Source organism: Astatotilapia calliptera, chromosome 1, assembly GCF_964374335.1.
Source record: "Astatotilapia calliptera chromosome 1, fAstCal68.1, whole genome shotgun sequence".
Classification (NCBI taxonomy): Eukaryota; Metazoa; Chordata; class Actinopteri; order Cichliformes; family Cichlidae; genus Astatotilapia; species Astatotilapia calliptera.
This window is the reverse complement of record NC_137422.1, coordinates 40,499,843-40,527,713: the sequence shown is the minus strand read 5'-3', so window position 1 is coordinate 40,527,713 and position 27,871 is coordinate 40,499,843. Positions and strand designations below refer to the sequence as shown.

Sequence of the window (27,871 nt, the reverse complement as noted above, 5' to 3'; positions counted from 1 at the left end):
CGCCCATGCTGATGTCATTAAGTCGCATCCCCAAACACTCGATCGACAGCGTCTTGAACCAATCCTCAGCCTCCAGCTCTGAGAGAGAGAGAGAGCTGTCGGGGACTACAAACACGTACTGGCTTCACCTCACCGAGGATTTAAAATCCTGCCCCTCACAAACAAACTCAACTCAAAAAGTTGGAACTCTCAAAATCACATAAATCTATATTTATTTATTTTATCCACAGTAGAACGCAGATTTTAAATGTTTAAACGTATGAGCTCCTCTTGAATTGGCACGCATCAAGTCTGAACATTTTTGGGAACTCGTAATGACCTTGTAGTACCACATCACCCTATTAGAGCACTTCGCTCTCGCTCTGCAGGCCTACTTGTTGTTCCTAGAGTATTTAAAAGTAGAATGGGAGGCAGAGCCTTCAGTTTTCAGGCCCCTCTTCTGTGGAACCAGCTTCCAGTTTGGATTCAGGAGACAGACACTATCTCTACTTTCAAGATTAGGCTTCAAACTTTCCTTTTTGCTAAAGCATATAGTTAGGGCTGGACCAGGTGACCCTGAATCCTCCCTTAGTTATGCTGCAATAGACGTAGGCTGCCGGGGGTTTCCCATGATGCACTGGGCACTGCTCTTCCTCATACATTACACATCATTATACATCACCATTAGCTCTTCCATTGTGCCTTCTCTATCCCCCCCCCAAACAGGTCGAGGCAGACATGTTACCTGATTCACAGGTGAAGGTGCGTGAGGTGTCGTCTGTGAACACAATGGCCACCGCCTGTCGCTTGGTGTCACGTGGCAGTCGTGTGATGTTCTTCACATTGCTGATCTCTGTCACCTAAACAGCAAGTTGGAGATAAAGTGGAAAACAGGGCTGATTAAACACCACGCAGAGACACTGTGACCTCTAACGTCGACCGGGAGCCGAGGCGCCACCTGCTGGCAGGGCCTGTCAGGCTACATATCACTGGCTAATTAGGTGATCAGTCTAATTTAATCCAGGTCAGGTTTTCTACTTTGTGTTTATAAATCAGTCAGTCTGGGAAACTGCTAAAACTTTGAATGTGTCCCCAAGTGCAGTCACAAAAACCATCAAGTGCTACGATGAAACTGTCTGACATGAGGACGCCCCAGGATAGGAAGAGCCAGAGTCCCTCTGCTGCTGAGGATGCATTCATCCGAGTCGCCAGCCTCAGAAATCACACATTAACAGCAGCTCAGATCAGAGCCCAGATGGATGCCACACAGAGCTCCAGCAGCAGACACATCTCTACATGTTCAGAGGAGACTGTGTGAATCAGGCCTTTATGGTCAAACAGCTGCTGAGAAACCACGACTGAGGAAAAGCAACAAGAAGAGATTTGTTTGATCTGAGAAACACAAGGATGGACATTAGACCATCTGTGCTTTGGTCTGATGGGTCCACATCTGAGATCTTTGGTTCCACTCGCTGTGTCTTTGTGTGATGCAGAAAAGGTGAACGATGGTCTCTACATGCATGGTTCCCACTGTGAAGCATGGAGGAGGAGGTGTGATGGTGTGGGGGGGCTTTGCTGGTGACACTGTTGGGGATTTATTCAAAACTGAAGGCACACTGACCCAGCATGGCCACCACAGCATCCTGCAGCGACACGCCAGGACAGCACAATGACCCCAAACACACCTCCAGCCTGTGTGAGAGCTCTGTGACCAAGAAGGAGAGCGATGGAGGCCTGGCCTCCACAGTCACCTGACCTAAACCCACTGGAGATGGTTTGGGATGAGATGGAGTGCAGAGTGAAGGCAAAGGACCAACAAGTGCTCAGCATCTCTGAACTCCTTCAAGACTGTTGGAAACCATTTCAGGAGACGACCTCATGAAGCTCATGGAGAGAAGGCCAAGAGTGAGCGAAGCAGGAATCAAAGCAGAGGGCGGATATTACGAAGAATCTAAAATAGAAAACGTGTTTTGAGTTATTTCACACAGTTTTGTTTACTACATGATTCCACGTGTGTTCATTCATAGTGTTGATGCCTTCAGTCAGAATCTACAATGTAAACAGTCATGAAAATAAAGAAAAACCATTAAACGAGAAGGTGTGTCCACACCTTAGAGTGGGAGTGTACATCAAAGCTGAGCCAAATATTCCTCAAAGTGTCTGATTCTTTGCAGCTGGAGTCGTCCCGTCCACCTCAACATCTCAGCTGTGATTGGATTACAGTCGATTCTTTAGAGCTTTGTGAGAAAGAACAAAGAGCAAGTTCACAAGCTGAAGGATGCTCAGTGAAGGAGTGTGAAGGCAGCCAGGACGGTCATCTGAAGGAGAAGTAATGCTGCTGATCATGATGAAGAACGAAAGCTTGCTGAGTTTTAAAGAGAAGAAGAAGAAACGGCCGCCTCACTCTGAGCTCTGTACAGGCTTTCATCTCTGTCAGTAAGTGTGTCAGCTCTAAAGAGCACACACACACACACACACACACTTACTTTAGGACATGCTCTGATGTAAGCAGCCTTCTCGTCGGGGTATTTCTCCAGACGACGAGGTCCTTTGCTGGAAGATTTCTTGAACACCAGCCAGCAACGCCGATAGATCTGAAGCACACACACACACACACACACACACACACACACACACACACACACACACACACACACACACACACACACACAATGACATTCATTTTATATCATCATAACCTCATATCAACATAATGTACATTCTTGCCCCTGGTGGAGCATAAAGTCAGTGCAGGACGTGGATACAGAGCGAAGCTTCGTCTCGTGTTCTCTCTGCAAATCTCTGTCCTCAGGGGCGGATCTACTGGGGTGGCATGTTCTCTTGCCACCCTAGTTTTGCATATGACAATATGCATATAAGTATTAACACTTTGAGCCTAGTTATAATTACCATTGAAGTTGATTAAAATAATTACATTCTAAAACTCGACATAGTGCATTACCTACCTCCCCCCCCGCACCCGCATTAAAAAATGGTTCAGCCCATTGTGTTGAAACAGCTTTAGTTCTTGTTGTCAGTAGCAACTGACACCATGTTCAACACAGCTGGTTGGTTGCTACACTCTGGAATGATGGTGAGTGTCGTTAATAAATCGTGAAATTTAGGTTTAAATTTCTGGTGAAAACTTTGTGCAGGAACTACAGTAACAGTAACAAGTCTAACTAACTGATCCACCTCATGTTGTGTAGCTTTCACACTTGGGCCTATTTATTTTACAGGCTCTACAATACATAAAATCAAAATTCACATGTTGTAATGTAACTGTAATTATTTGGGCTAAAGCCAGGAGCTGGTCTTTAATGAACAAGTGTGGAGCTCCTCACATATGTGACCTCTAAAAGGAAACCTGAGTGAGATTAGCTCTGATATAAACTCTCAGCATCACCCAGACATGGATCCATAACAATGATTTGGTCATCTTGTGTAATCAAGTTCAGCAGATGCTGTTTTCCAAAGCAGGTAGTAATTCATTCTTTTCTGAGGAGAGACGATTGCTGATGGACTGAACTTCAACCCAAGCAGCAACATCCAGGGAAAGAATGAAGATGAGCTGCAGTTCCTCTAACGTCCAGCAGAGGCAGCAGTGAGTCAGTCCCCATAGACTCCCATGTTAAAACTTTACGGCAGAAATAACCATGTTTGCAGCCTGATACACAAACTGTTTGCTATCTGTGGATCCTTTCTCTTCCATAACACCTGCATAGGGAGGATGTTTCTAAAACTCACCTGTTTAAATTGTATTAAGGATTAAAGGGGCGTGGCCTATTTGACCGACAGGTGGATGGTTTCTTAAAGCCAGATGTAACAAACTGATACAAAATAAAAGGCATATATGGAAATTAAAATGTAATTAGTTTTTCAAACAAATTTGTCAGATGCTTCAATAAACTCTCCAGTTTCAAGGTTCAGGCTTTAGAGGGTTAACCTCCAGCTGCGTGGAGAGCATTAAGCCCGACTTTGACCCCGAGTACACGCTGGCCTTTAGTCTTTGACTCTGGCGACACTTTCACAGCGAGGAGACGTTTTCTGATGCCTGAAGAAACCAGACACGATAGGCTGATCAGAGCGGCTCTCGCCTCAGAGGAGGACAGTTAAGCTCATGTTGTCCTCCAGTGAGCACTTCAGGGTCGGGCTGGGCTGTTTCTCAGCACAGAAACTGGGAGATTTTACAGTGTTACTGGTGGTTCTTCTCCCACCATGGGTATGCCAAACAGGCTAAAAAATAATAACTAAAACTAATAGTGATGGTAATAATTACAGCCCAAACAGATCCTTGGAGACCTGATGAGACAAACAAGGGGAAATATCGGGTGGATTAAGTCAGCTTATATCATTTAAATGCTTTGAAACTGTCAACAAAATAAGAACTGAAAGAATCAAACGAACAGAAAACCTGCTGAACTACTAAACGTGTAGTTTTTGATAAGTTTTCAACATTTCTCCACTTTAGTTTCTGTTTTTACTCAATGAACATCTGCAGCGCTTTCATGGCCACCATCTGTACGGATCCTCCCTCCTCATCATTCGTCAGCCTCCTCCTCTTCATCTCTCCCTTCACTGTCCTCTGAAGTAATCAGGTCTCAGCAGACAGAGCTGTGAGGAGTGCTAAGTGAAGCTAAAGAGAGGAGACGGAGGAGGGAGATGGGAGGAAGGGGAAGATAGGAGAGCTAATTGCTTCCTTCTTGTAGCCTCAAAGATGAAACGAGTGCGGAGCTGTTGGGAGTTGCTGTAATTCTCAGAGGGGCTCACTCAGATGAAAGCACGAGGAGATGATGATGTTATGCAGCCGAGGTGTTAGCGTAACCTTGAAATGCTGCGTTGGCACACTTTGAATGGATCCACGGCTGCTCTGTTTTTCTCTCAAATCACACATTTGTCCTTCGCTTGAGCTGCAGCGGCTGCAGACCGAAACCACACGATGCAGAGGCCCGGTTTCAACAGCTCTGCCAGAAAATGGGTGTGCTGCATGACAGCCGGCTGCTTTAGCAGCAGATCAGAGTTGAAATGATCGTATCCGCTCAAGATAGTTTGTGAAGTCGCTTCCTAGGAGCAAAGTGACCGAACCGGATCCTGTGACGGACTCACAAGTCAGAGTCACGTGACCCACAAACGCGTTTAAGCCACTGCAGGGTTTTTGGTGACCATCTTCAGAGAGAGCTCGGCTATAACAGACTGCACAGACACACAGAGCTGCTAATAAGTGCTCAGTCACATCCAGGTCTGCAGTGTGCATTACATGAAGTGCACGCTTTTCAGACCAAAAACTACTGTAAGCATCTAAAGCGCATTTTAAGATGAAGCGTCAGGACTGCAGCTGTTTGACACACACACAGTAATAACTTCACTGTGGTGACTTCCAGTTATTAAAGCCTCATAAATGAAATATCGAGCAGAGGAATCAGGAGGAAATAATGGAGCAAAAATAATAACATTATTAAACGTTAGACGCTGTGCTCGAACACTGCAGAGGACGTTTGGCTGTGTTCACAGTGCAAACCTCAGTGCAGCGCGACTGTGACTGTGCACGAGTAACATCAGCATTCAGCTAGAAGCTCAGATGAACCAGGTTTGTGGTCCTGCAGCTCAGGAGCCGGTCATCTACTAAGTCGGTGGTTCGATCCCTGGCTGCTCCTGTCTGCGTGTCAGGTACCCTTGGGCAAGACACTAACCCCAGGTTGGTCTGCAGTGCACTTGTTCCTGACGATAGCAAGAAGCTCCTGTATGAATGTGTGAACGAGGTGTTTGCATAAAGAGCTGTGAGTGCTGAGCTGTGAGTGCAGCCTGTGCAATCCAGCGTTAGCACAACAAAGTCAGTAACGTCATTGAAAAACAGTTTCAGATGCAGGTTTCAGTCATGAACAATGACGAAACAGCATCTGACACGCAGAGACACACCGGGCGCGGCGTTTCCCTGGGATCGCAGCGTTTAAGGAGGACGTCCGTGTGCAACCTGAATCAGCTCGATGCTGCCGGCTTTGTGAAAACTACAAAGATGGTGTGAAAGCGATCAGCTGGACTGGTGTGGTTCTGGATGGATTTAGTTGGCCTGGAGAGGCGACAGCTGCTGAGTAACAGCAAGAATTTAAGACAAAAACAAATAAAGTAATGTGAAAGATGAATTATGGTCTGCAAAGAAGGTGAGCTGTTTAAACCTATGAACACTGCGTCACGCATGGTGGAGGCAGCGTGACGGTGTGGGGCTGTGGTTAGAATAATAAAGAGGGAGGACTGCTTCCTATCAAATCAATAGTTCGATGTTTGAAACACGGACACAGGCGGGCGCTCCCACAGGACAATGACCCCAAAGCCCCGACATCAAGCCTACGCTGAAACTTCGTGGACACTTAAAGCTGTTTCTATGCCAGAAAACCAACTAATTTAAATAAAGTCGACCAGTTGTGCCAAGAAGCTCAAATATCCAGAATTATGCCAAACACTTGTTGACGGCTTCTAAAAGTGTCTGACTGAGGCGCTAACAGACATTTAAGGGACATATTAGTGCAGGTGTATAAGCACTGCAGGTGGATTAGAGAAAATCCAAAATGATTTCAAACCTGTGCAAATCATCCAACCCCATGCTGGACAGTCCTTCCTGGAAACAGAAGAGTTTAAGGAAATCATTAAAAGCCCCAAATGAGCCTGAAATTCATGCCCACGATGAGTGGATGGAAACTTCTGATCACAGCATGTTTGTCCAGTGTGCCTCAGACATGCAGGAACCGTCTCTCGTGTCCACCAGGGGGCGACTCTTCTTCTAGAAGTCACACATGATAACGTCCATTCTGGAAATTATGGCACTAACAGGATCACAAATGGATGATGCTTCAGGACCGGTCTGAGTGTGAGGCGTCCCTCGGTTTCTCAGGCAGACACGACCCTCGCTTCAGGTTTCGTTACACACTCTGTAAATCAATCCCTTGATGAAGGAAACCTGCCTCAGTTTAATGGACACAACTCCGAGGAAGCCCTGAGCTCTTCCTTCTTCTGATGTTACCTGTGACAGAGGGACTTGGAGGTATAAGGCTTTAAAAACAAACTCAGACGTTCTAGAAATCAATACGAACCAATGACATTTTGTCCCTGCGTTTAAAGGTGGCACAAACAAGTGCAACCTTTCAGCTCCAGCAGGACACACAGAGGATCGATGTGCTGTGTCTCAGGAAACGCCTGCATCTCTAACCAGCGTCCCCACAGGCACCATTACAGTTTGATCAGATCTCAGCACACCTGCTTCATTAAGCTTCTGGCCTCTGCGTCCCAACACCTCCACGCTAACAGCTGCACTGGTTCTGTACTGGACCACGAGCTCTTTCTGGTGATGACTTTGGTCTGATAGAAAATAAGGTCAGCGCGAGCATCGACCGGTGCAGTGACTGTGGGGCATCGCCTGAAAACACATTTAGTCGGTTACTGTTTGGTTTCCTGGTGGTTGAAAAACGTGCTGCGCGTCACGGAGAAGATTAGAGCGTTCTCAGAGGACAGACTCGTCTACGGCAGAAATCTCCAACAGCGGAGAAGATGCGTGTACTGAGCCTCCAACCCATAAGCTAAATCCCAGAGGAACCAGGAAACGTTCACTTCAATTCAACTTAGTTTATATCACAACAACAGTCTCCTCACAGTGAAACTCATCTGCGTGTTTTGAAAGTGGGCGTGGCAAACAAAGTGTCGATCTGACTGTGAACCCGGAGACAGCGACGACTCGAGCCTGACGAGTCGTTAACGTAGAACCAGAGAAGATGATAATCGTCCTCTCTGACTGTGATGCAGGTTTAAATCACCTGAGAGCTACGGCCATCTTTTATACCGCGGCGGTTTGTCAGTCAGGACGTCGATAAAACGAACCTCAGTGTTGCTCGATACGAGGACGAATCAGTCACGATTGTTTTGGGCAATAGTTGTACTCCTGGTTTAAATCAGCAGCTGTTTGTTTCCTCAACTTTCATAAAAAATCTCCCAGTGTGTGCGTGTGTGTGCGTGTGCGTGTGTGTGCATGTGTGTGCGCGCGTGCGTGTGTGTGTGCATGTGTGTGCGCGCGTGCGTGTGTGTGTGCATGCATGTGCGTGCGTGCGTGTGCATGTGTGTGTGTGTGCGCGTGCATGTGCGTGTGTGTGTGCATGTGTGCTGAGTCCGTTCATCTCTGTGCGCAGACGCTCATTTGTCGAGTTTACAGAGTTTTATGATGCGTACACGTCAACATGACGAATAACCTTGGCGCTGCCGTCAGGCCTGATGAAAGGTCCCGGCTGATTTATAAAACTTTTACAAACATTTTCACTTCTGAAGACAGAGCCGTGAACAGCGAGGGCAGAGTAACCACATCTGTGCGATCCGTCACCGTAACGACGGCAGCAGACGCAGCAGGCCGCGCCTCCACTCTCCTCTATCATTAGAATCTGTTTCACTCCGACTCGCAGCGAACACTAAAATCACAGCAATGATCTGCTGATCCAATAAAAGCAGAAACTCCACCCTCACCACTCAGCGGCCTTCTCAGGCACTTATTTTGAAGCATTGTCTTGATGAACTTTAATTTCAAAGATCGCTTCACTTAAACCTGATAAAAAAAAGCAAAAGCAAATAAAGTTGTACTTTACTAAGCTCTACTTCTTTAACTAGAGCTTCTTCTGTCTCTTTCTGATCGTTACAAACAGTCAGGACTTTGCTCCTGTTTCACCCGACTGACGGTTTCGGCTCAGGGTGAATCTGGCTGCCTGAGCTCAGCCACGGTCCGGTGTGGATGTGTCAGGAGTGTCGTGACAGTCGAGCCACGTCTGTGTCAAACAACACCTGCTGTAACTCGTGTCCACATAAAATGTGCCGGTGCCTTACCCGACGCATACGTGAGAGCCCGGCTTAGGCTGTCGGGATGTTCTGTGCCGATTCTCCGTGCAGCCTCTGGCTGCTCCTGTTCCAGCAGTTTTCCTCATGTATGACCTTTCGCCTGTTTCCTGGCTGCTGTCAGGAGGAGTCAGCTTCATCGGTATTTTGGTATTTTTGCCTGGTTTTCCGCCTGCTCCTTGTCTTTGCTGCCTGCTCCTGTTATGACCTCATGTGTACAGATGAAGTCTCTGATCTTAACTTTTTACCTGCTCTCTCTCCTAATCCACCAGCAGCTTCACATCCCGCTCCGACTGGTTTAATTCCTGCCAGGATCTTGCAATGAATCCTCAGCTTCTCAGCTTTCTTCTTTTGGAGATTAACTCCTCAGGCAGGATTAACAATGACAGCGACGGCGTGCTAATTGCTGCTGATGTCAGTCCTGAGTTTAGCGTGTTGAGGCAGAACTGTAATCCCCAAATAAGACACGATGACCACTGAGGAATGAGGAAAATCATTTAAAGCACCTCACACCTTACACCAGTCACAACACGGACGTTAAATGTAGGTGGAAAAGCTAATCCTCCTCTCTGAGTGAGGCAACGAGAGGCGGGTCAGGGTTTTCTCCTCATCATACCCGGGGATGAAGCTGGCTATCACCTCACTAAGCTAACGCCAGGTTTCCCACCTGTAGCTGTGAGCTGGAGTCTGAAAAGCTGGATGTAGAACAGCTGCTCTGTCCTAGGATCAGGTGCTAATCTCACAGGAGAAAAAACGGATCTTCCAGGACACTGATTGGTCAGCAGGCAGTGATTTCATAGCTGTTGATCTCCAACCTGCTCTGGCTGGGTTTGCAGCAGAGGTTCAAACCCTGCGGTCACCTGGATAAGATGAAGCCCTGCTTCACAGGAGTTGTTTTCTCGGTTTTTATGTCCTTGCCCTGCCTCGTGGTCCCTCCCCCTGAGGCGTGTAGTGTGCATGCCCCCCCGTCTGTATCACGCTGAGGTCTCTGTTCATGTGAGCTTGGTTTGTTTTCACACAGTGAAAAACCCAAATGAACCAAAATGTGCCGCTACAAACCAGGTGAGAATGTTCTGTCAGCTCATTGGCCAGGTGAGTCTGGGGCGGAGCAACAAAAGTAAATACAGGAAGAAGCTGCTGAGTTCTGGGCTACTGGAGAACACGGAGGATTCAGGCTAAATCACGGCTGGATCCCAGAACATGAAGCATGCGTGGCTTCGGGAAGGTTTTCAGCTTTCATTTACAGAGTAAACCTGGTCGTTACGTCGGACTGAGGTCAGATTACAGTCACGCCATCAACAGACCTGGGCGGAGACCACCGCCTCCACAGGCTCGTGGTGAGGTTGGTTTGGTGTGATTACTGCACACAGAGGAGGAAATTCAAGAAGCAGAGTTTGATTTAACGGGTGAAACACGGCAGGAGTGAAAACACCGTAACTGGATTAAAGTTGTGTTTTTCAGCACCTGGCTGTAACCCCCCCACCACTCACACACATGAATGACTCATCTGTACAAACTGAAATGACCTCTCGGGAATGCCGACATCGCCTCTAAAATTAAAGGAAAGCAGCTCGGCGGGAGGATACGTGGGTGGAGGTCAGAGGTCAGAGCGCAGCCGGGGCAGAGCGGGGAGGAGAGGTGGTGCCACGTCACGATAGCTCATTAATCTCAGCGGCTGCTTATGTAACGATGCCTTCAAGGTAAATCAAACTCGTTTCCAGATTCTCGGGACAGCAGGAGGAGACTCATGATGGTGATACTATCTGCTTATCTCAGACACGTGTGAGCTGAAGCTGAGCTCCACGTTTTATTTTTGCCTTTCTTGATCTTCTGCTTGAACTCTGCTGTTCCCTTTTTCTCTTTAAACTTTCAGCTGATCAGCATTCGACCTGCGTGCAGCGTAAAGCACAGGTGGCGAGCTGTTAGCTTGTCGGAGGACTGCATGCAGATGCATCTCTTTGTTGGCTGAGTTTCATTAATCCTTCTCTGCACAAGCAGACAGAGAGCAGCGTGTTAGCATGAGTGCAGCTTTCGCCTCTGAGAGGAACAGCCAGCGCTTTGCTGCTTCCTCAAACTTCCAGGCTAGATGCAGATCACGAGGCTAAGTCACTCAGACAGAATTTGGGCAAACAGCCAGGTGGACCGTTTACCTGCAACCAAGGCCTGCTCAAACATGATTGGTCAGCAGAAGCCAGACATATGGAAACCCCTCCTCCTCATCAGCCTGAGACCAGAACTGAACACTGGACTGGTGCTGAGCAGGTGTCTGCAGGAAGCTGTTGAAATGAAAGCATGATAGTCTTTTATCCTGTCTTCCTTCTCAGATGGCCCCGCCCCTCCCTGAGCCTGGTTCTTCCTGTTAAAAGGGAGTTTTTCCTTCCCACTGTCGCCAAAGTGCTTGCTCACAGGGGGTCATATGATTGTTGGGTTTTTCTCTGTTGTATTATTGTAGAGTCTAGCTTACAGTATAAAGCACCTTGAGGCGACTGTTGTTGTGATTTGGCGCTGTGTAAATAAAGTTGAATTGAATAGTCTTGTAGCTGTGTGATAACATGTGGGGCTGGGCCTCAAAGCCACTGCTCATGTTGTGTATGCTGACATAGTTTCAGCCGATGTGCAGGATGAGGAAACCCGTCCGTTCTGAGCATGTGCAGACAGCTGAAGTGATTCTGCTGCATCTGCTCTCCGGCTTGGCGCAGAGATGAAACTCATCTTTGGCCTTAAACGCGTCTGAGCGCTGCGTGCCGGATAAGCAGAGATCACAGCCGGCGTCTGGGGGGATATATATCCTGCAAATTAGCTCACCTATCACCTTCTCATGTGTCGTGTCTATAAGTTTAATCTGGCCTCGGGCAACCTCACATTTAATTCCATCTGTGGGAGAGTCTGAGGGCCTTCAGGGCGTTCATATCCATCACTCTCCTTCAATAAACCCACATGAATAATTCAGTTTGTTTTTTTAATCTGGTGATGAGTGCCCAACATCTTTCTTTTCTCCTGCTCGATCAGCTCCGATCCAAACGTGAGCTCTTTGTTCCTGAGCTGAACACACAGCCGCTCGACAAACCAGTGACCGATCTGCAGTTTGTGCTCCGTCGGTATCGGCCTCATTAACTACGACGCTTTCACCTTCATCTCATCCCCGGAGACTCCAGGAATAAAGTACCGGAGTACAACGTTCCCTCTAGAACTTCATTTTATTAACATAAAGAATATTAACATGATTTATTATTTCAGGAAACTTAATTAATTTGCTTTTTCTATCAAATAAAATTGAATAATTTAATACATTTAATAAAAAAGTTTTTTCTCTCACCAGTTCATAATTTAGTTTGTGATGACGTATTTACATTTATTGAAACTAAGGCTCTGAAGCGGTCCTGTGTCCACACAGACAGGAGGCGCACAGGGAGGCAACACAAAAGAAAGGAAAGATGTTACCGCAGAAATCCACCGACCGAGTCAAAGACCAGGACGGGGTTGTTTTGCAGGAGGAAGGTTTAAACATGAACCATTAATAAAGAAATCCACACAGAGTCCAAAAGCAACGGGACGGAGAACTCAGAGAAATATTCATTTTCAGCTTCAGCAGTAACTTTTCACGTAAACGTTGTTTAGAATAAATCGTTTCCTGAAGTCTGGAGCCCGAGCACATCCTCAAACGCTGCATCTCAGAACCACACGGGGGTCGTTCGGTCTGGACCGTCGCTGTTGGAGAGATGCGTTGGTAACTTTGTGCTCGCTGGCTGCAACGCAGCATCCGCACACACGGAGCCATTACTGGAACAGACGCCCATGAACCTGTGCAGGACTCAAACACACACTCGTCTCCTCTGAGGCACGTTCGGCCTTCCAATCTCAAAGTTTGGAAAGCATCCAAGGCGCCAGCGAGCGGACGCAGCTGAAGGATGGGAAATGTATTTTACAGCTCAGAGGAAGTGGAAAAAACTAGACGAGCATTTGTTTCGCTGCACCCAAAAGGCAGAACTCAGCACACAGACGGATGGGGAACATCTCACATATGTTTCGAGACGTGGAGCTTATTAGCAATCTGAATGCATCGACGTCATGATTAATCAGCGGGAGGCGGTTTGACAGGGCGTGTGTGGGATGCTCTATGCCTGGAGGCTGATCAATACCAATCTCATCAATACTGTAGTTCATTATCCAGTGAGGGCGGTGGAAATGCTAAGGCAGGAAACAAAGAAGAGACTCGCACACAGCTGAGGTCAGCGTGGCGGCACTGCGTGGCGGCCCTTTTCCTTCTGGCTTTGTTGTTCCTCTTGAGATAAATGAAGCGTGACTTTGGCAGTCCATCTATCCGGCCTTGAGGAGGACCTCAGCTGTGCCATTCCTCTGTGCCCCGAAGATGCAAAGACTAACTCAGATAAACCGCCGTTCACCTCTGTTCCTATTCGTCTCTCTGCAACTCTGAGGTAGCTCGCAGAGACGCTCGCCCGCCAAAAGCTTCAAATGTGAGGCTTCTGACGTGCTAACAGGGGGAAACTCGGGGTTTCTCCATGCTGGCCTTCAGTATCTACACTGAGCTGACAATCACCTCCAGTCGGTCTCATGTCAGGTGAACCAGAGACTGGCGACATTATACCCTCTGCTTTTAAAATGACGTCTGATTGGATAGAAACGTCCTGCTCACCTGAGCTCTGAGTTTTTCATCTCAGCTGCAGGTTTCAAGTCTTATTGAATAAAACACGATATTCAATTATAAAATCATGGCCCGTTTAATCAGAAAGGACATAGGAGAGGGGGAGGGGTTTGGGGCGTGGCTACAGTGTGATTGACACGTTGCTGTTGTATGTTGTATGTTGTATGTTGTGTGGACATTGCTTGTGGTGTACCCCAAGGGTCAGTTTTGGGTCCAAAATTCTTCAACTTGTACATTAACGACATCTGTAAAGTGTCCAAAGTATTAAAAATGGTTCTCTTTGCTGACGATACAAACATTTTTTGCTCTGGTGATGATCTGCAGAATTTATTGGAGGATATGAAATAAGTAAAGTGAAGTTCTGGCTTGATAAAAACAAATTATCATTAAATTTGAATAAATCTAAACTTATGTTATTTGGAAATAGTAGTTTAAATACAAAGATTCAAATAAATGGTGTTGATATTGAAAGAGTCAGTGAAAATAAATTTCTGGGGGTAATAATAGATGAAAAACTTAACTGAGAGCTCACGTAAGATATATTCATTCCAACGTATCACAAAGCATTGCAGTACTAAACAAGGCAAAACAGGTATTCGACAGAACATCACTTCATATTCTACTGTTCACTGGTTTCACCATACTTAAGCTATGGTGCAGAGGTCTGGGGCAACAGCTATAAAACCACATTACATTCACATTTTACTGTTCAAAAAAAAGCAGTTCGAATCATCCACACTGCAGGTTACAGGAACATACAAACTCACTATTTTTGCACTGAAATATTGAAAATTGACGATCGAGTGAAATTCCAAACAGCACAAATTCTATTCAAAGCAAAAAATAAAGAACTGCCAGGAAATATATGAAATGTATGTAACTTCAAAACAGGGAAGGTTCGTACTACAAGAAAAAGCTTTTGTGTTTCTGTGCATGGAGTGAAACTGTGGAACAGCCTGAATATGGAATTAAAGCAACGTCCAAACACAAAACTGTTCAAAAAGAGTTATAAAAATATGATCTTCTCGAACTATAAAGAAAAGGAAAATATTTAAATTAAGTGAATGTCTCTATTTAAAAAATAAAAAATCATGATGTGATATTATAGGATATAGTATATCAGAAATCTGTTCACTATTTTTTTTACAAATTATATCAGTAAGGAAGCAACTAAATATTAACTGATAATTTATGGGACAGGGGTGGGATTAAATAAGTGTTTACTTCTTCCCTTTCAACATGTAAATGAATCAGAACGGCAGCTATATTGAAATGCATTGATTTTTTGTATAGTATTTTTCCCCTCTCTCTTATTTTCTTTAATAAATGTACCTGTATATTGTTTACATGTTTGAAATAAATTACCAATCAATCAAAGTCACAAATCCGATTTATCCAGGAGGAGAAAATCGGACACAAAGCGCACCGAGTCCAGTCAGCTGGTTTGGGAACTCCTCGGTGTTCATGTTCAATAACAACCCACAAATCCACAAAGAAATGTGGCCTTAACATCATCTCTGATCCCTCTGCTGCTGCAAAGCCTCTTCATATCTGCCAGAGCGCTCCACGCGACGACGAAGGGCAAGACCGCGGGCAAGACTGAGCTGGAATAAGGAAGCAAATTTAAAAGGGCAAAAACACAGAGGGAGAGGGGTGGATGGCGCACGGGAATGCCGAGGAAGGATGCAGATAACGAGACAGAAAAGGAAGAGCTGTGCAGAATCAGCACTGAGGGCAGAAAGCAGCACAGGGAGAAAGCGAAGACGGAGAGCAATTAAACGGCAGGGCAGTCAGAGACGACCGGGCAAAAATACGACATGAGATAGTGTTCAAAGCAAACAGAAAGATTCCCAAAGAGAGCGAAACGGAGAAGGAATTCTGCTGTGGATAAGTAGGTCTGCCTTCCAGCTGGAACACGCCATTACATGAATTATTTCCAGATAAAACGACCATGCCCGGGCCAATCAAAACCACTTTAGATCCCTCAATTCATCACTCGCTTCATGGACCAATCATTTCTTTTTCAGATTTCAGAAGTCCCAGAACTCCTCCAAGTGATTAACCGCATTTATAAAAGAGGGGAAAAGAACAAAAGCCCACGACGATTAGAGCTCCATCCCTCATCTTCATGATGAAGGACAGAAAACAGTCCTCCTCAGAGTCTGAGCAGCTAAAGCAAAGCTGAGAAGACACACAGACCTCAGCAGGGAAATAATCTACACCGACTGTCAGAGCCCTGCTTCTGTTTCAGTTAGGAGTCAGAAAATCCGAGAACATTCATCTTCCTGCTTTTAAAAACAGCGTCACAGGAAAGACTAAATATGACCAGATGATGGCGCTACAGAAAAAGTCAGAAGGTCACAGAAACTGCGATTCACAACGTTCGTAAAGAGGGCGTGGCTACAGGGTGATGCCCCCGGTTGTTGGTGATCCCTCTCCCGTCACTGGGACTCAGAGTGGTGAGATAAAATGATGCTGGATTACATGCGCGCCTCATTTCCTGTAAATCCCTCCTGCACCCAAAAGCAATTTGAACCCAGTGCACAATCAGATCGCTCCCTCGCTACCACTGAACGTTAGAGGCTATAAAATCAGGATCTGGGTTTTATGACCTGTTATTACACTTGTTGTAAAGGCTTGTTTCATCCAGACAAACAGGTTCATTAACGAGCAGCTGAATGTTTGTCACGTTTGCTCATTAGCATAACTGATGCCGGTTCATTCCTGCTGTGCGCCATTTGTGGGTTTCGTTCACAAAGCTGAACGTAAACAGCAGAAACGAACCCTGCAGAGCTTCACGGGTTCTGCAGCTGCAGATCCAACAGCAAACTAGGCAGAGTCAGCACGAGGCCATCGGTGGATGGACAGGTAAATGCTGTAGCTAGGTTCAGATTAGCAACAAAACCAGCGCGTAAACAGAATCACAATAAAACGTTCACGAAACTTCTGGATTTCATGTAATTTCAGGCTTGAGTTCTGATTACAGATGTTTGAAATCATAGCAAACACAAACACACAACACACACACACACACACACAGGTGTTCACGTACATCTCCAGGTAAAATGTGTCTGTGCATGCTGAGTTTACTCCACAGTCTGAACTTCAGTGGTGTGCGGATTGATACGGAAATATTGGTTTTAGTCATCTGGGTTAAACTTGCAGTTAATCATTAACAGGAACAGAGTGGAACTATTTTATTGGGACTGTCTAAAGGATTAGTAGGAACTACTTCTTCCACCTGTGAAATACGTCTGTATCAATGCATCAAGGCTCGTGCGTGCTCGCTTGCTCTGTTGATCATCGTAAGCAGAGTCGTGTTTGGAGCTGTGTCAGCAGAGGCGAGGTTTGTGACACGTGTGGCGAGCGCTCAAACCTCGTCAAACACAAACAAAAGTAAATCATAGCACAGGATATGATGATGAGTTTGTGATGAGGCGACCTGATGAAGAGGAGGAGAGGAACAGGTGAGGAGACAGATGTCGCTCGCCGGGTCCTGTGGCGCTGAAGGCAGGAACGATCCAGGCGCACGGGGAGAAAACGTGGAGCTGCTGGCGACGAGTAGAACTGTTGCTGAATTTGGGAAAGTGCCTTAGGTTTTTGTTTTCTATGTTTAAGTGATGGGAATTCACCGCATCCTCAAAACTACAGATTCCCATTTGTTCAAAGTGTAGAGCTTTTAAAGTGGATTAAATAGGCTACGTATCATTAAAATATACAGGGTTTTTGCAGTAAAACAGTTACTGTAGTATTTAACAAATAAAAATAACTCAAATATTTTATACATAACATAAATAATAACATATAAAATATTTCTCAGCTTTTATTTTCAATCACATTTGGCTCTTGATGTGGAGGATTTGAATCTGCTGCAGCAAGTTTTAGCTGTGTGAGATTTTTCAGCCCAGCCTCACACGTGAAACAAGACCATTACTGACCTTATTTCAAGACTCTGACTAACAGTGGCTAACAGCGACTAACAGTGACTAACACTGGCTAACAGCGACTAACAGTGACTAACACTGGCTAACATTGGCTAACAGCGACTAACAGTGGCTAACAGTAACTAACACTGGCTAACAGCGACTAACAGCGGCTAACAATGACTTACAGCGGCTAACAATGACTAACAGTGGCTAACAGCGACTAACAGTGACTAACACTGGCTAACATTGGCTAACAGCGACTAACAGTGGCTAACAGTAACTAACACTGGCTAACAGCGACTAACAGTGGCTAACAGTAACTAACACTGGCTAACAGCGGCTAACAATGACTTACAGCGGCTAACAATGACTAACAGCGGCTAACAGCGGCTAACAGTAGAAAGAGACCGTACAGTAATACAGGTAAACCCCAACAATCAGAGTAGGAAGAACCTGGCCACAGCAGGAAGGAAAAACTCCCTTCTAACAGCAAAAAATCTCCAGCAGGACCATCCTTAGCTGAGTTCCCCTCTCCTTTGTTTGGAGTTCTGACCTTGATTATACTCAGTTTAGTCTTTAGGGTTTTTAGTCATAGTCTTGTCTCCCTGTTAGGTGTAAGTGATATATCAGAATCAGAATACTTTATTAATCTCTAGGGAATTTATGTATGTTTTATTTTGTTAACCCTTTCAGTTTAGTTTCTCCAGCTGTCTGCACCTGTGCTGTTCCTTGTGTATCTCTGTCTTCAGTTTCTCGTCTTCTTTGTTGGTGCGTTTGATATAAAATACTGTGATGTTTCTCGTTAGTTTGTTTTTCTGCTTTCGTGTTTTACCGTTTGGGCTGTTTTCCTGGGACTGTCTCCACTCACTCATTCAAAGTACATTTTGTGTTCACGTTGTGCCTCCCAGTGTTCAGGCTGCATTTCGGGTCTAGATCCGCACTCCACCACCACACAAACCTCTGACATCATCGTGTGAAATCAGGGATCCAGAAAAATAAAGACTCTTGCTTACATGCATCAAATCAGCCAATCCAAACATCTTCCAAACTTGTTATTCCAGTTAGTCGTTGCCGGATATTCCAGACCGGGATAAAATGCTGGGAGTGCTAAAGTTGACTTTGAATTTATTTTAAGATGACGTCCAGCAGTGCTGCTGGTTTTCTGATATTCAATCGGACCTAGAAACAAAGTGATTCCCAGCGTTTGTTCTGTGCACTGAAAAAGTTTGAACGAGCCAGCAGGAGCAGATACCACCCACAGTTCCTCTCTGTGTCTCACATTTATGAGCAAGGCTTTAGAAAAACTCTGGAACAAACAGAGCGGTCAGTGTAGGTCAGGCAATAAAACTCAACAGCATTATTTCCCACAGGCCACATTTTTCTTTATATGCAATCCATTACCTGAGCTAAAACTTAAGGACGTGAAACTTTATTCGGGTAATATCAGAGTTCACACAGGAGTGGGAATTTCCTGCGTCCCCTCTGAGAGCTGTTCACTCAGCTCTGGGAGCGGCGATAGCAGCGCGACCATTATTTGAAGCGAGCTGGCGAACAGAACCTGACTTTAATTGATTTGCGTTCGTTCCATAATATAAGTCGTGCAGAGTTGAACTGTGCCGCCTACGCCGTCTGAATGCAACTCACTCGAATTAGCATTGTCCGTGCAGCTGACGTGGAGACGTGAAACTGGATCCCGCGGCTGTGAGGAGACGCACTCTGTCTCCAAACCCAGTGGGAGCAAAGTGAGGCTGGACTGAGCTGCTTTTCCAGGACAGTAATATTCAAGGTGATGTTCAGTGCAGCGGGACAGCCTCAGGCAATGTCTGTATTTACACCCATACACAACTTCATCTACGGCCTGTAAGCTCCGGCTGAGCCCGGCAGGCCTGCTCACACCAGGCCGCTGAGGTTCATAAGTGGCCTGACATCATTAAGACATCAGCGTAAATCCAAAAACTACTCCTGTGTGACGGCACTCTGCTTCTGCTGCTGTCTGCAGCTTCTTTTGGGACCATTTGGTTTTTCACAGCTGTGAGCATCAAAAAACAAAATCCCTTCACTTCTCCACAGACGGCCAGAACAGGAAGTGAGAAAACAGGTGTTTATCAGCATGTCTCAGTTTCACAGCCACATCCATCGCGTCCACATCAAAGCACTATTTTTGGTTTTATATGTCTTCCTGCTCCTAAAGACCTCCACCCCATCGCTGTTCATACTACACCCATGTAATTATCTTAGAAAATACAAAAACACAGCAATGATTACTGCGGACATTTTTCAGGGAAAATGAGCCAACAGAACTTTTTCTGTAGTTTTCTGTATTCGTGCTGACAGGTTTCTTTCATTTCTTTATCACGTAGAAAAACTGAGCCGTGCTGCTGAAGTTTCACTTCTTTTTCCTACATTCGGACAGCTCAGGGATTAAATGTGCAGCTAAACATCTTTACACTGACACTGTTTCACCCGGCCCGCTGAAGATCATGTTTAAATGGAAGAGCTGAAACGCCCACTCACCCCCAGCTTGCGGCTGCGCATGCGTACGTAGCCCTGCTTGACGATGTCATTGAAGTTGGAGGCCATCTTTGAAGGCCGCAACACTGGAGACCATCCAGATGTTTCCTCCTTCACTCGTTCAGCTTCTGTCACTGACAGTCTGTCTGTCTTTTCTTGGACTTTTCCACTTGAAAGTAAAAAAACTGAACCTTTTCTTCGCCTGTCCTCTTTCACAAAACTCCCAACATCCTCCTCTCTCCTTCTCGTCTCCTCTGGCTGAGGTTCCTCTCCTTTTCGTCTTCCTTCCTTCTCATTCCTTCATCCTCAGACAGCTCATCTCTCCAGCTGGCATCTCTGAGAAATGGACCGACAGTAAGATGGAAAGAAAGAGGGAGAAGAAATGGATATATGTTCATTATTCATTGAAGAGCGAGGTGCACAACATTAACGTGCATTATTCATGCCGCTGGCACACACTGAACTCTGAGGGGAAGCATGCAGTGGGATTGTGCTGAATGTACAGTTTCCCGTGTGTCTGCTTGGATTTCAGTTTCCCTGTTTGATTGTTTGCGTTTCTGTGTGTGTGTGTGTGTGTGTTGCACAGTGACATAAAGGAAATCAGAGGAGGCAGCTTCTATTAGACGGCGCTGAAACCAGGAAATAAAAAGGTTGGAGCGTTGAGCGTTCTCTAATCAGAGCTCCGTTCGTCAGCCGGCTTCCATCGGGCTACATTTGCATTTCAAACGGCCCGACCTCCTCGTGCTCTCTGTTCAGCAGTCATTATGAGGTGACAGTGTAAACACAGCTCTGCCGTCCTCGGTCGTCTTCATTTGTCCCCGTGAAGCTGATTCAGTGTTAACAGTCACTGCTTCTATGTAAATGTGCAGTTGTACTCTCTCTGCAGCCGCCCACGACTCTGATTTGCTCACTGATTCAAAAACATGTGGTGTTTGATTTCTGCCGGCCAATTCATACTGACATACATATCTGGATATGTATCTGAGATAAAACGAGGCTTTGTGGAGCTCGTTATGTCACATATCATGTCTTTCTCCGTCTCATACTGAACGTGTATGTAAGGAATGACCATCGAGCAGCAAGACTCACGCAGGCAGAGACGAGTTCATATTTTTATTTATCGAAGCTTCAGCTCGCCAGCTTACACGGCAGCTGTGAAGCACAGCAAACCAAAGGGCTCTCTGACTGCTAATTATACCAGATAAGCCACGCCCACGATCCACAGGGGTGTCTCCACACGCCCCAATAAAGACAATCAGCCACATAAACCTTTATATATTATAATTTAGAATAAAACGATCACCCCAGTCTATTCCTACTCATATATTTACATTTCAAACATATCGACCTGTCTGCTGTCTGAAACGTGCACGCAGAGCTCTGATGCTCTCTTGGATGGCTGCTGTTTAATCACTTCATTGGCCGCTGTGTTTGTGGACCCAAACTGAAGTTTAACAAAAAGCGATCCTTTATCATGGCTGTCAGAAAAATGTAGGGAGGAGAAACAATGGTGAGAACTTAACTATGACCTAAACTGGTGAAGCTAAAGCTAGACATGAAAAAACGTGAACGTGAGCATGAACCTGGAAAAAACGAAACTTGAAAACATGAGATGAAGTCCAGGAAACATGACCACCTGACGCTGAAGGGAGGCAGACAGAGGACTTCAATACACAGCCAAGTGGAAACACAGCTGACACAGATGAACACCACAGGGGAAGCAAAAGGAAACACACTGAACATGAAAACACAAGACTTTCAAAATAAAACAGGAAACACGGAGAGATATAAACCGGGACACACAAGCTTGGTACGAAAGACAGAAGGAGGGAGGAAGCATGAGAGAGGAAGGGAGGATACAACACAGGGGACAAGGGAAGAGGGAACGAGACACGATGGGCGTACATGGGTGAACATGACGGGGAGACGGCGAGCTGAGACAACATGGAAACAAATATAACTAAACATCCAATCAGAGCAAAGAATAGCTCATGCTAACTAATAGAAATAAAACATTTCAAACAGGAAGAACTAAAAAGAAAATCACAACCTCAAAAAGCACCACAGTGACAGCGACATGCATTTATTTTAAATGAAGTCTTTGGTGGTTTCTGTGTTAGTGTTTAGATTTGTGTATTTGCAGCATCCAGCTTCCTCTTCTCTCGGCTGGGGTCCTTCGTCCTGTCTTACCTGGACAGCTGTGGTCTGCCTGTCTGCCTGCAGTTCTACTTCCTCCCTCTGATCATCTTTATTGTCTCTCCCTGTATCTCGTTTCCTCAGCTGTCTCTGCTATAAAACAATCATATGAATGTTCCTGTCCCCTCTGTGAGTGCTGCTCTGTGGAGCACTGTGCTCCTCACTGAGTGTTTGTATTATTTTTCACACACAGGATGTGTCAGTCAGTAGTGTCAGCGACACTCAGGACAAAGACAAGCTGACTTCACGGTGTGCTCCAGTTTCAGATGTGACGGCCGTGTGTTTTTCAAATTAACCTGTGACCTCACACGAATGCAGGAGAGCCGGTCTCACATCCAAACCTCGGCTCGGTCTGCGGATGGTTTGGGCGCAGGGGCGGGGAGGTGACGGGGAGGTGATGGGGTGTTTCATCTGCTGAGGCGGTAAACCGAGTGGGAAGCACAGCAGAATCACACACGGACACATCTCCACAGAGCAGACACACTCAGCTCACTCAGTGCTGAAGCTGAGACACAATATAATACACTGCAGCACAAATGTATGCACTCATTCATGCACATGAGCAAACTGATGTGCACGCATGCCTGACTCTGTGTGTGTGTGTGTGTGTGTGTGTGTGTGTGTGTGTGTGTGTGTGTGTGTGTGTGTGTGTTTGCCATCAGGCTGGGAGCAGTGGGGCAGACATTTCCCAGAGGGCTCAGTGGTAAATCTCCCTGACAACAGTGGAACAGAGACATTAAAGTTTAACAAGGGGCTCATTAACACACACACACACACACACACACACACACACACACACACACAGAGGAGGAGAGGCTTATCATTACAGCAGTGTTGGTTTTATAAAGTGGCTCAGGCACAAAAGACAATTAAACACTAAACAAACAGAATATTTGTGCATGAAACACACACACACACACACACACACACACACACACACACACACACACACAGGCTACAGGTGCATCAGGACAGATGGTAAAAAGCACATAATAAGAACCCTGTGAGCGTGTTAAATAAGTTGATCGTCTTATCAAATAAGACGATCAGCATGAAAGTGGATGCTGGCTGAGGGACCACAGCTCTGAGCTCGCTCTCGCTCTCCTCTTTCCCCTCAGACGGCCCCGCCCCTCCCTGAGCCTGCTTCAGTTTCTTCCTGTTAAAAGAGTTTTTCCTCCGTACTGTTGCCGGGCGCTTGCTCATCATCGCCAATCTTTCCGCTCTCCTTGCTTGGAGACCCTGAGGCTGATTCAGAGTCTCGGGTTATCCCAACGATCGTGTCAGGTAGACTGTGCCAACCACCACACCACTGTGCCGCCCTGCACATGCAACGTACATTAAAGTATTTTTGCTAACAACTACAAATGGAGCTGCTACCAGAACGATCTGAGACAGTCTTGACGGGTTTGTTCACTTCATTGTTTTAAAGGAAAGAATAAAACTGTCCCATCTACACAAACTGTAATGATGCAGAGCTGGGTGGGTTGGATGCTAACAGTGGCACGTCAACAACAAAAGAAATTTATCATTTTCTCACAGATTTAAAATAATTCAGCTTCAGTTTCGGCTCCTTGAGTCTGTTAAACAGGCTCAGATGTTCTCCGGGCCTGAGCCTGCGACAGTCAATATTTTATCGGAGACTGCAGTTGTTCCTGATTTTCATCGTAATTTGATGAAATCTGCAGGCGGTGGAAAGTTCCCGGTGCGCGGCCTCCGGCCTCTTCCTGCACAGAGACGCGTGCGCTCCATCCGGCCTTCCCATCTGAAGCTCGCAGCTCAGCATCCTCCTCTTCAGCCCACTGAAACCAATCAGAGTCTCTGTGGACATCGGAGAGCTGTAATGCTAATGTAAGCCCCACCCTTTATTGTGTTTAATCACCTCGACATGAAAATGATAAGGAAGTCTGTCAGTAATATAAACAAGTCTTTATTTCACCGGGATAATCCACCCAGGATTAATTCCACATCCCAGGAAACTCGTGGATCATTAACATCAACTATTGATTTTTCTACTTCTTAACAGCAAAAACACAAAAGAAAAATTAAATGTTTACAAATGTCTTCACTTTGTGCAAGTTTAATGCTGAGATCGGCGACTGGCTGTGCTTCCTGCAGACTGAAACAAGTCACTTCCACAAAAACCTCACTTTAGATGAACGACATTTAAACAGGAAAATAAGCAGATGAAGGTCAGAGGCCAAATATATGTATGAGTAAAGGAACCGTATAGAAATAAATGTCCAACCTTTGCTTCTTTGAGTGTTTTTAAATGTTTTTTTCTTTTCTATGAAATGTATTTATGAGACAATAAGACTGTAACTTATATGAAACACCGTCTATGATTTTTATGTTTGTTTGTGCTGCGCAGAACATAAAATCTTTCCTGAATATGAAATTTACTGGAGGTCCAACAGGATGAACAGGAAGTCAGACGCCTGAGCTCAGACTACAAAACAACATCTGGGCCCAAAAACTGAAAACCAAAAATGAAATTTTGAATGTGAAGAATATTAAAAACTGATTTTAACCTCGTTTTATACATTTTTAACCTTTGTTTATATTCACTGCATAACTAGAAGTTCATTTCTATTGAATATTTACATCTTAATATTGCTGGAGGACTTCCTGTAATCAGAAGAACTAACAGCGTCCAAACGTGCTTCGCCTGCACCGTCAGCATCAACACATCTGAGCTGTGATCGCTTTTAAAAACACACAGACGCACAAAGAGCCTGTCGAAGCACGCCGGAGATTACGAGCGCCTGACATCGATTCCCTGATGTAGCCTTATTGATTGCACGGTGGCCCTTCCTGCGTGCACGTGTGTGTGCATGTGTGTGTGCATGTATGTGTGTGGTATCCTGCAGAAGCCTGCAGCTCTCACATCAACACACCGGCGTGCTCAGGGAGGGAAGCGTTAAAGATCTGAGGATTGTTGTCGAGCAGAGTGTGATGCACTGATGCAGACGCAGCAGCATCTGTCACGACTCGTGTTCAGACTTCTTAGAGTATGTCGGAGGATCTTCACACAGAGAACAACATCAGAGGCTGTCGCTGCACATCAGTACTGAGATTTCTGCTCACTCTGAGAGGACAGCTTCCACTGGCAGACGCTTTCGTGGTCTTTGTGTCAGTCCTTCATCTGCTCCATCGCTGACTCTGAGATTTCTCCTGGTTTGTGTGGCTTCTCTCTGGACCTTCCTGTTATCCTTTCAGTTTCCCACTTCCTGTTTTGTTTTGAAGGTTTAAATCCTGGTGTAGCCACAGACACATGCTGCTCTGATAACTGTGCTCACGCTGTAAATCACAGCTACATGAACTAATGACACACCAGTCAAAACGTTAACTACAGCTGGTGTACACCTCAGTTCCCGCCTCTTACGCTTTGCGCTGGCGTAGCACGTCAGTAAATCTGGCCCGTAGCGTACTACGTTAAAGCGCGACATAATTGTCCTGACCTGCGCCCTCTTATCCCCTCCCTCTGTGTCCTTCCCTCTCTCACTGATGTTCACCTGTGTCTTATCATCCTCAGGGCGTCTCTCCTGTTTCTTGTCCTGCAGTCTCTCTCGGAGCTTTTGAAATTGATCACTTATGGATTGTTTACGCTGCTGCCTGGCCTCAGCCGCCCTCTCTCTTGTTTACAGCGAGTAATAACGCGCCGTCTCTTCAACTGTCTGTTTTTCTGCACTCGATCTCACAGCAAACACGACACAAAGAAGCTTCAATATTTTGTTCCTTTCAAAAAATCTGGCAGCAACTAAATCGCCAACAGGCTGACATTCATGTGTGTGTGTGTGTGTGTGTGTGTGTGTGTGCTGACCTTTATACTCTCCTGAGTATTTTCCTTCTCGGGCTGGCACTAGTGTACATCAAAGATCACATTTGGCCAGCATGTCGGGCTGCGCACACACACACACACACACACACACACACACACACACACACACACACACACACACACACACACACACACACACACACACACCCCTAATAAAATTACTCACAGTGAGCCGGGGCGACACACTCGCACAGCCACCTGTCTCTCCAGCCTCTCGCCTGCAGAGAAGTGACTCATGAAATCAGTCGAGCAATCAGCCTCCTTTCCTGCACGCCTGTCTCCTCGCCTCCTCTTCTTTCACACACACACGCACACACATGCACACATGCACGCACACCTTCCACCTCCTTGGTTTTCCTTTCTATTCTGATCTTTTCTTTTCTTCTGAACACAATCTGCATATCTACAGGACGTCAGGTGATTAATCTAAGAGCCTGCATGAGTTCTGACACGCACGAGGCCTCGATATCATCTGGACTGTTCTCGCTGCGTTTATCGATCCTTGTCTGGATAACGGCAAAGCCCACCCTGTGGAGTGGAAATGAGATGAAAGATAGAAGAAGAAAGATGAAGGAGCTGCTGTTTGTGCAGACAGCTGAGAAACGGTGACAGCGCCACGGAGCTGTGAAGATATTTGTCTCTACTGGTCCGACCTGACCCCGAGTTAAATCTGCAGCCGTGGCAGAAATCAAGTTTGTCTGAGTGCACGTGGATGCAGGCCTGCTGGAAAGGGAGTCTGTGTTCTTAATGAGTGTTATGAGTCCGTAACACCGTAACATTACGCAACACTCGATAGCATCACATTACATTCATTACGCAGCTGTGTCTGTCCAAACCAGCGCACAGCTCTTCATGAGAACTGTTGCCAAAGTGCTTGCTCGTCGGGGCTTTCTTTGTATTATTGTAGCGTCTTTATCTTACAATACAAAGCGCCTTGAGGCGACTGTTGCTGTGATGTGGCGCTGTGTAAATAAAACTGAGTGGAATTATAAAGCATGGACATTTCTATGCTTCTGTGTTTGTACAGTTAGAACTGTAAGTGGCCTCTAATGTGACAGAAGGACACGACACAGTTCATTTCCCGAGCTCACAATTGCCTCGTCTGCAGTATTTTAGCGAGGAACGAACAGATTGACGCTGCATTTCAGTGTGTGCAGGATCTCTCACTGAGCCGAGGACCTGAGAGCGAAGCTGAGCCTTACTGAGCAGCTCTGGTTAGGAGGAAGATGCTCTCCGGTCTCCCTCAGGCTGCATCACCGGCAGCCTCAGTGAACGCCTTCTAACATTTACAGTCTGTTTATCTGGTTCCTGTTTCACTTCATCCCACTGTGAGCGAAATGACAAGCGCTTTAATTCCTATTTGCTCTTATGTTTTATGCAAAGAGTTGTTCATTTATTCATCCGTCCTGCTGCCATGACGAACACTGAAACGCACACAGACATGAGAGCAGAGCTTGTGAGCCTGCCCCTGATTCTTGGATTTAAAATTAGTAGTCCCAGCAATAAAGCTAATTTTGCCTGTGGCATTTATGTCTGTGTATGATTTACTGTCAGTTTTAACGTATGAGGAACCGAGTTTTTCTAACAGGTTCCAAACTGCAGCCCAGCGTTAGGATAAATCCTGATATACTCACAAAATGCAACATATCAAAATACCCACATACAACTCAGTGCTCTTCATAGTCACTGATTTTAGCCTTGATGCCCCAAATCCTGACCTATTTTAATTACATGTAATTTTGTAAAATAGGAATTTGAATGGATCTGATCAAATGAAGTTTACTTGATTTTCATACATTCGGTTTACAGCGGTCAGCGGAAGATTAAACATTACAGTAAATAATCCTTTGATCATAATCGTTGCCTCGTGTTTATTCAGGGTGAAAAATTATTTTT

The 27,871-nt window shown here is 45.7% G+C and overlaps 1 protein-coding gene across 3 annotated transcripts in view; it reads right to left on the bottom strand.

Annotated features, from left to right (window-relative positions):
- dok4 (docking protein 4) overlaps nt 1-27,871 on the bottom strand; it is a 60,592-nt gene that overhangs the window by 12,103 nt on the left and 20,618 nt on the right. For 2 of the 3 annotated variants that reach the window (XM_026177158.2, XM_080301015.1), the window contains 4 exons: nt 19,945-20,277; nt 2,466-2,573; nt 725-839; nt 1-78 (listed from right to left, as the gene is read on the bottom strand). The exon at nt 1-78 is cut by the window's left edge and continues 42 nt beyond it. In XM_026177158.2, the coding sequence (XP_026032943.1) occupies nt 1-78; nt 725-839; nt 2,466-2,573; nt 19,945-20,010 (367 nt within the window). In that variant the 5' untranslated portion in view covers nt 20,011-20,277. Of the gene's footprint in view, nt 79-724; nt 840-2,465; nt 2,574-19,944; nt 20,278-26,141; nt 26,164-27,871 lie in introns of those variants that run through there. The other variant, XM_080301019.1, reaches the window with a different exon arrangement.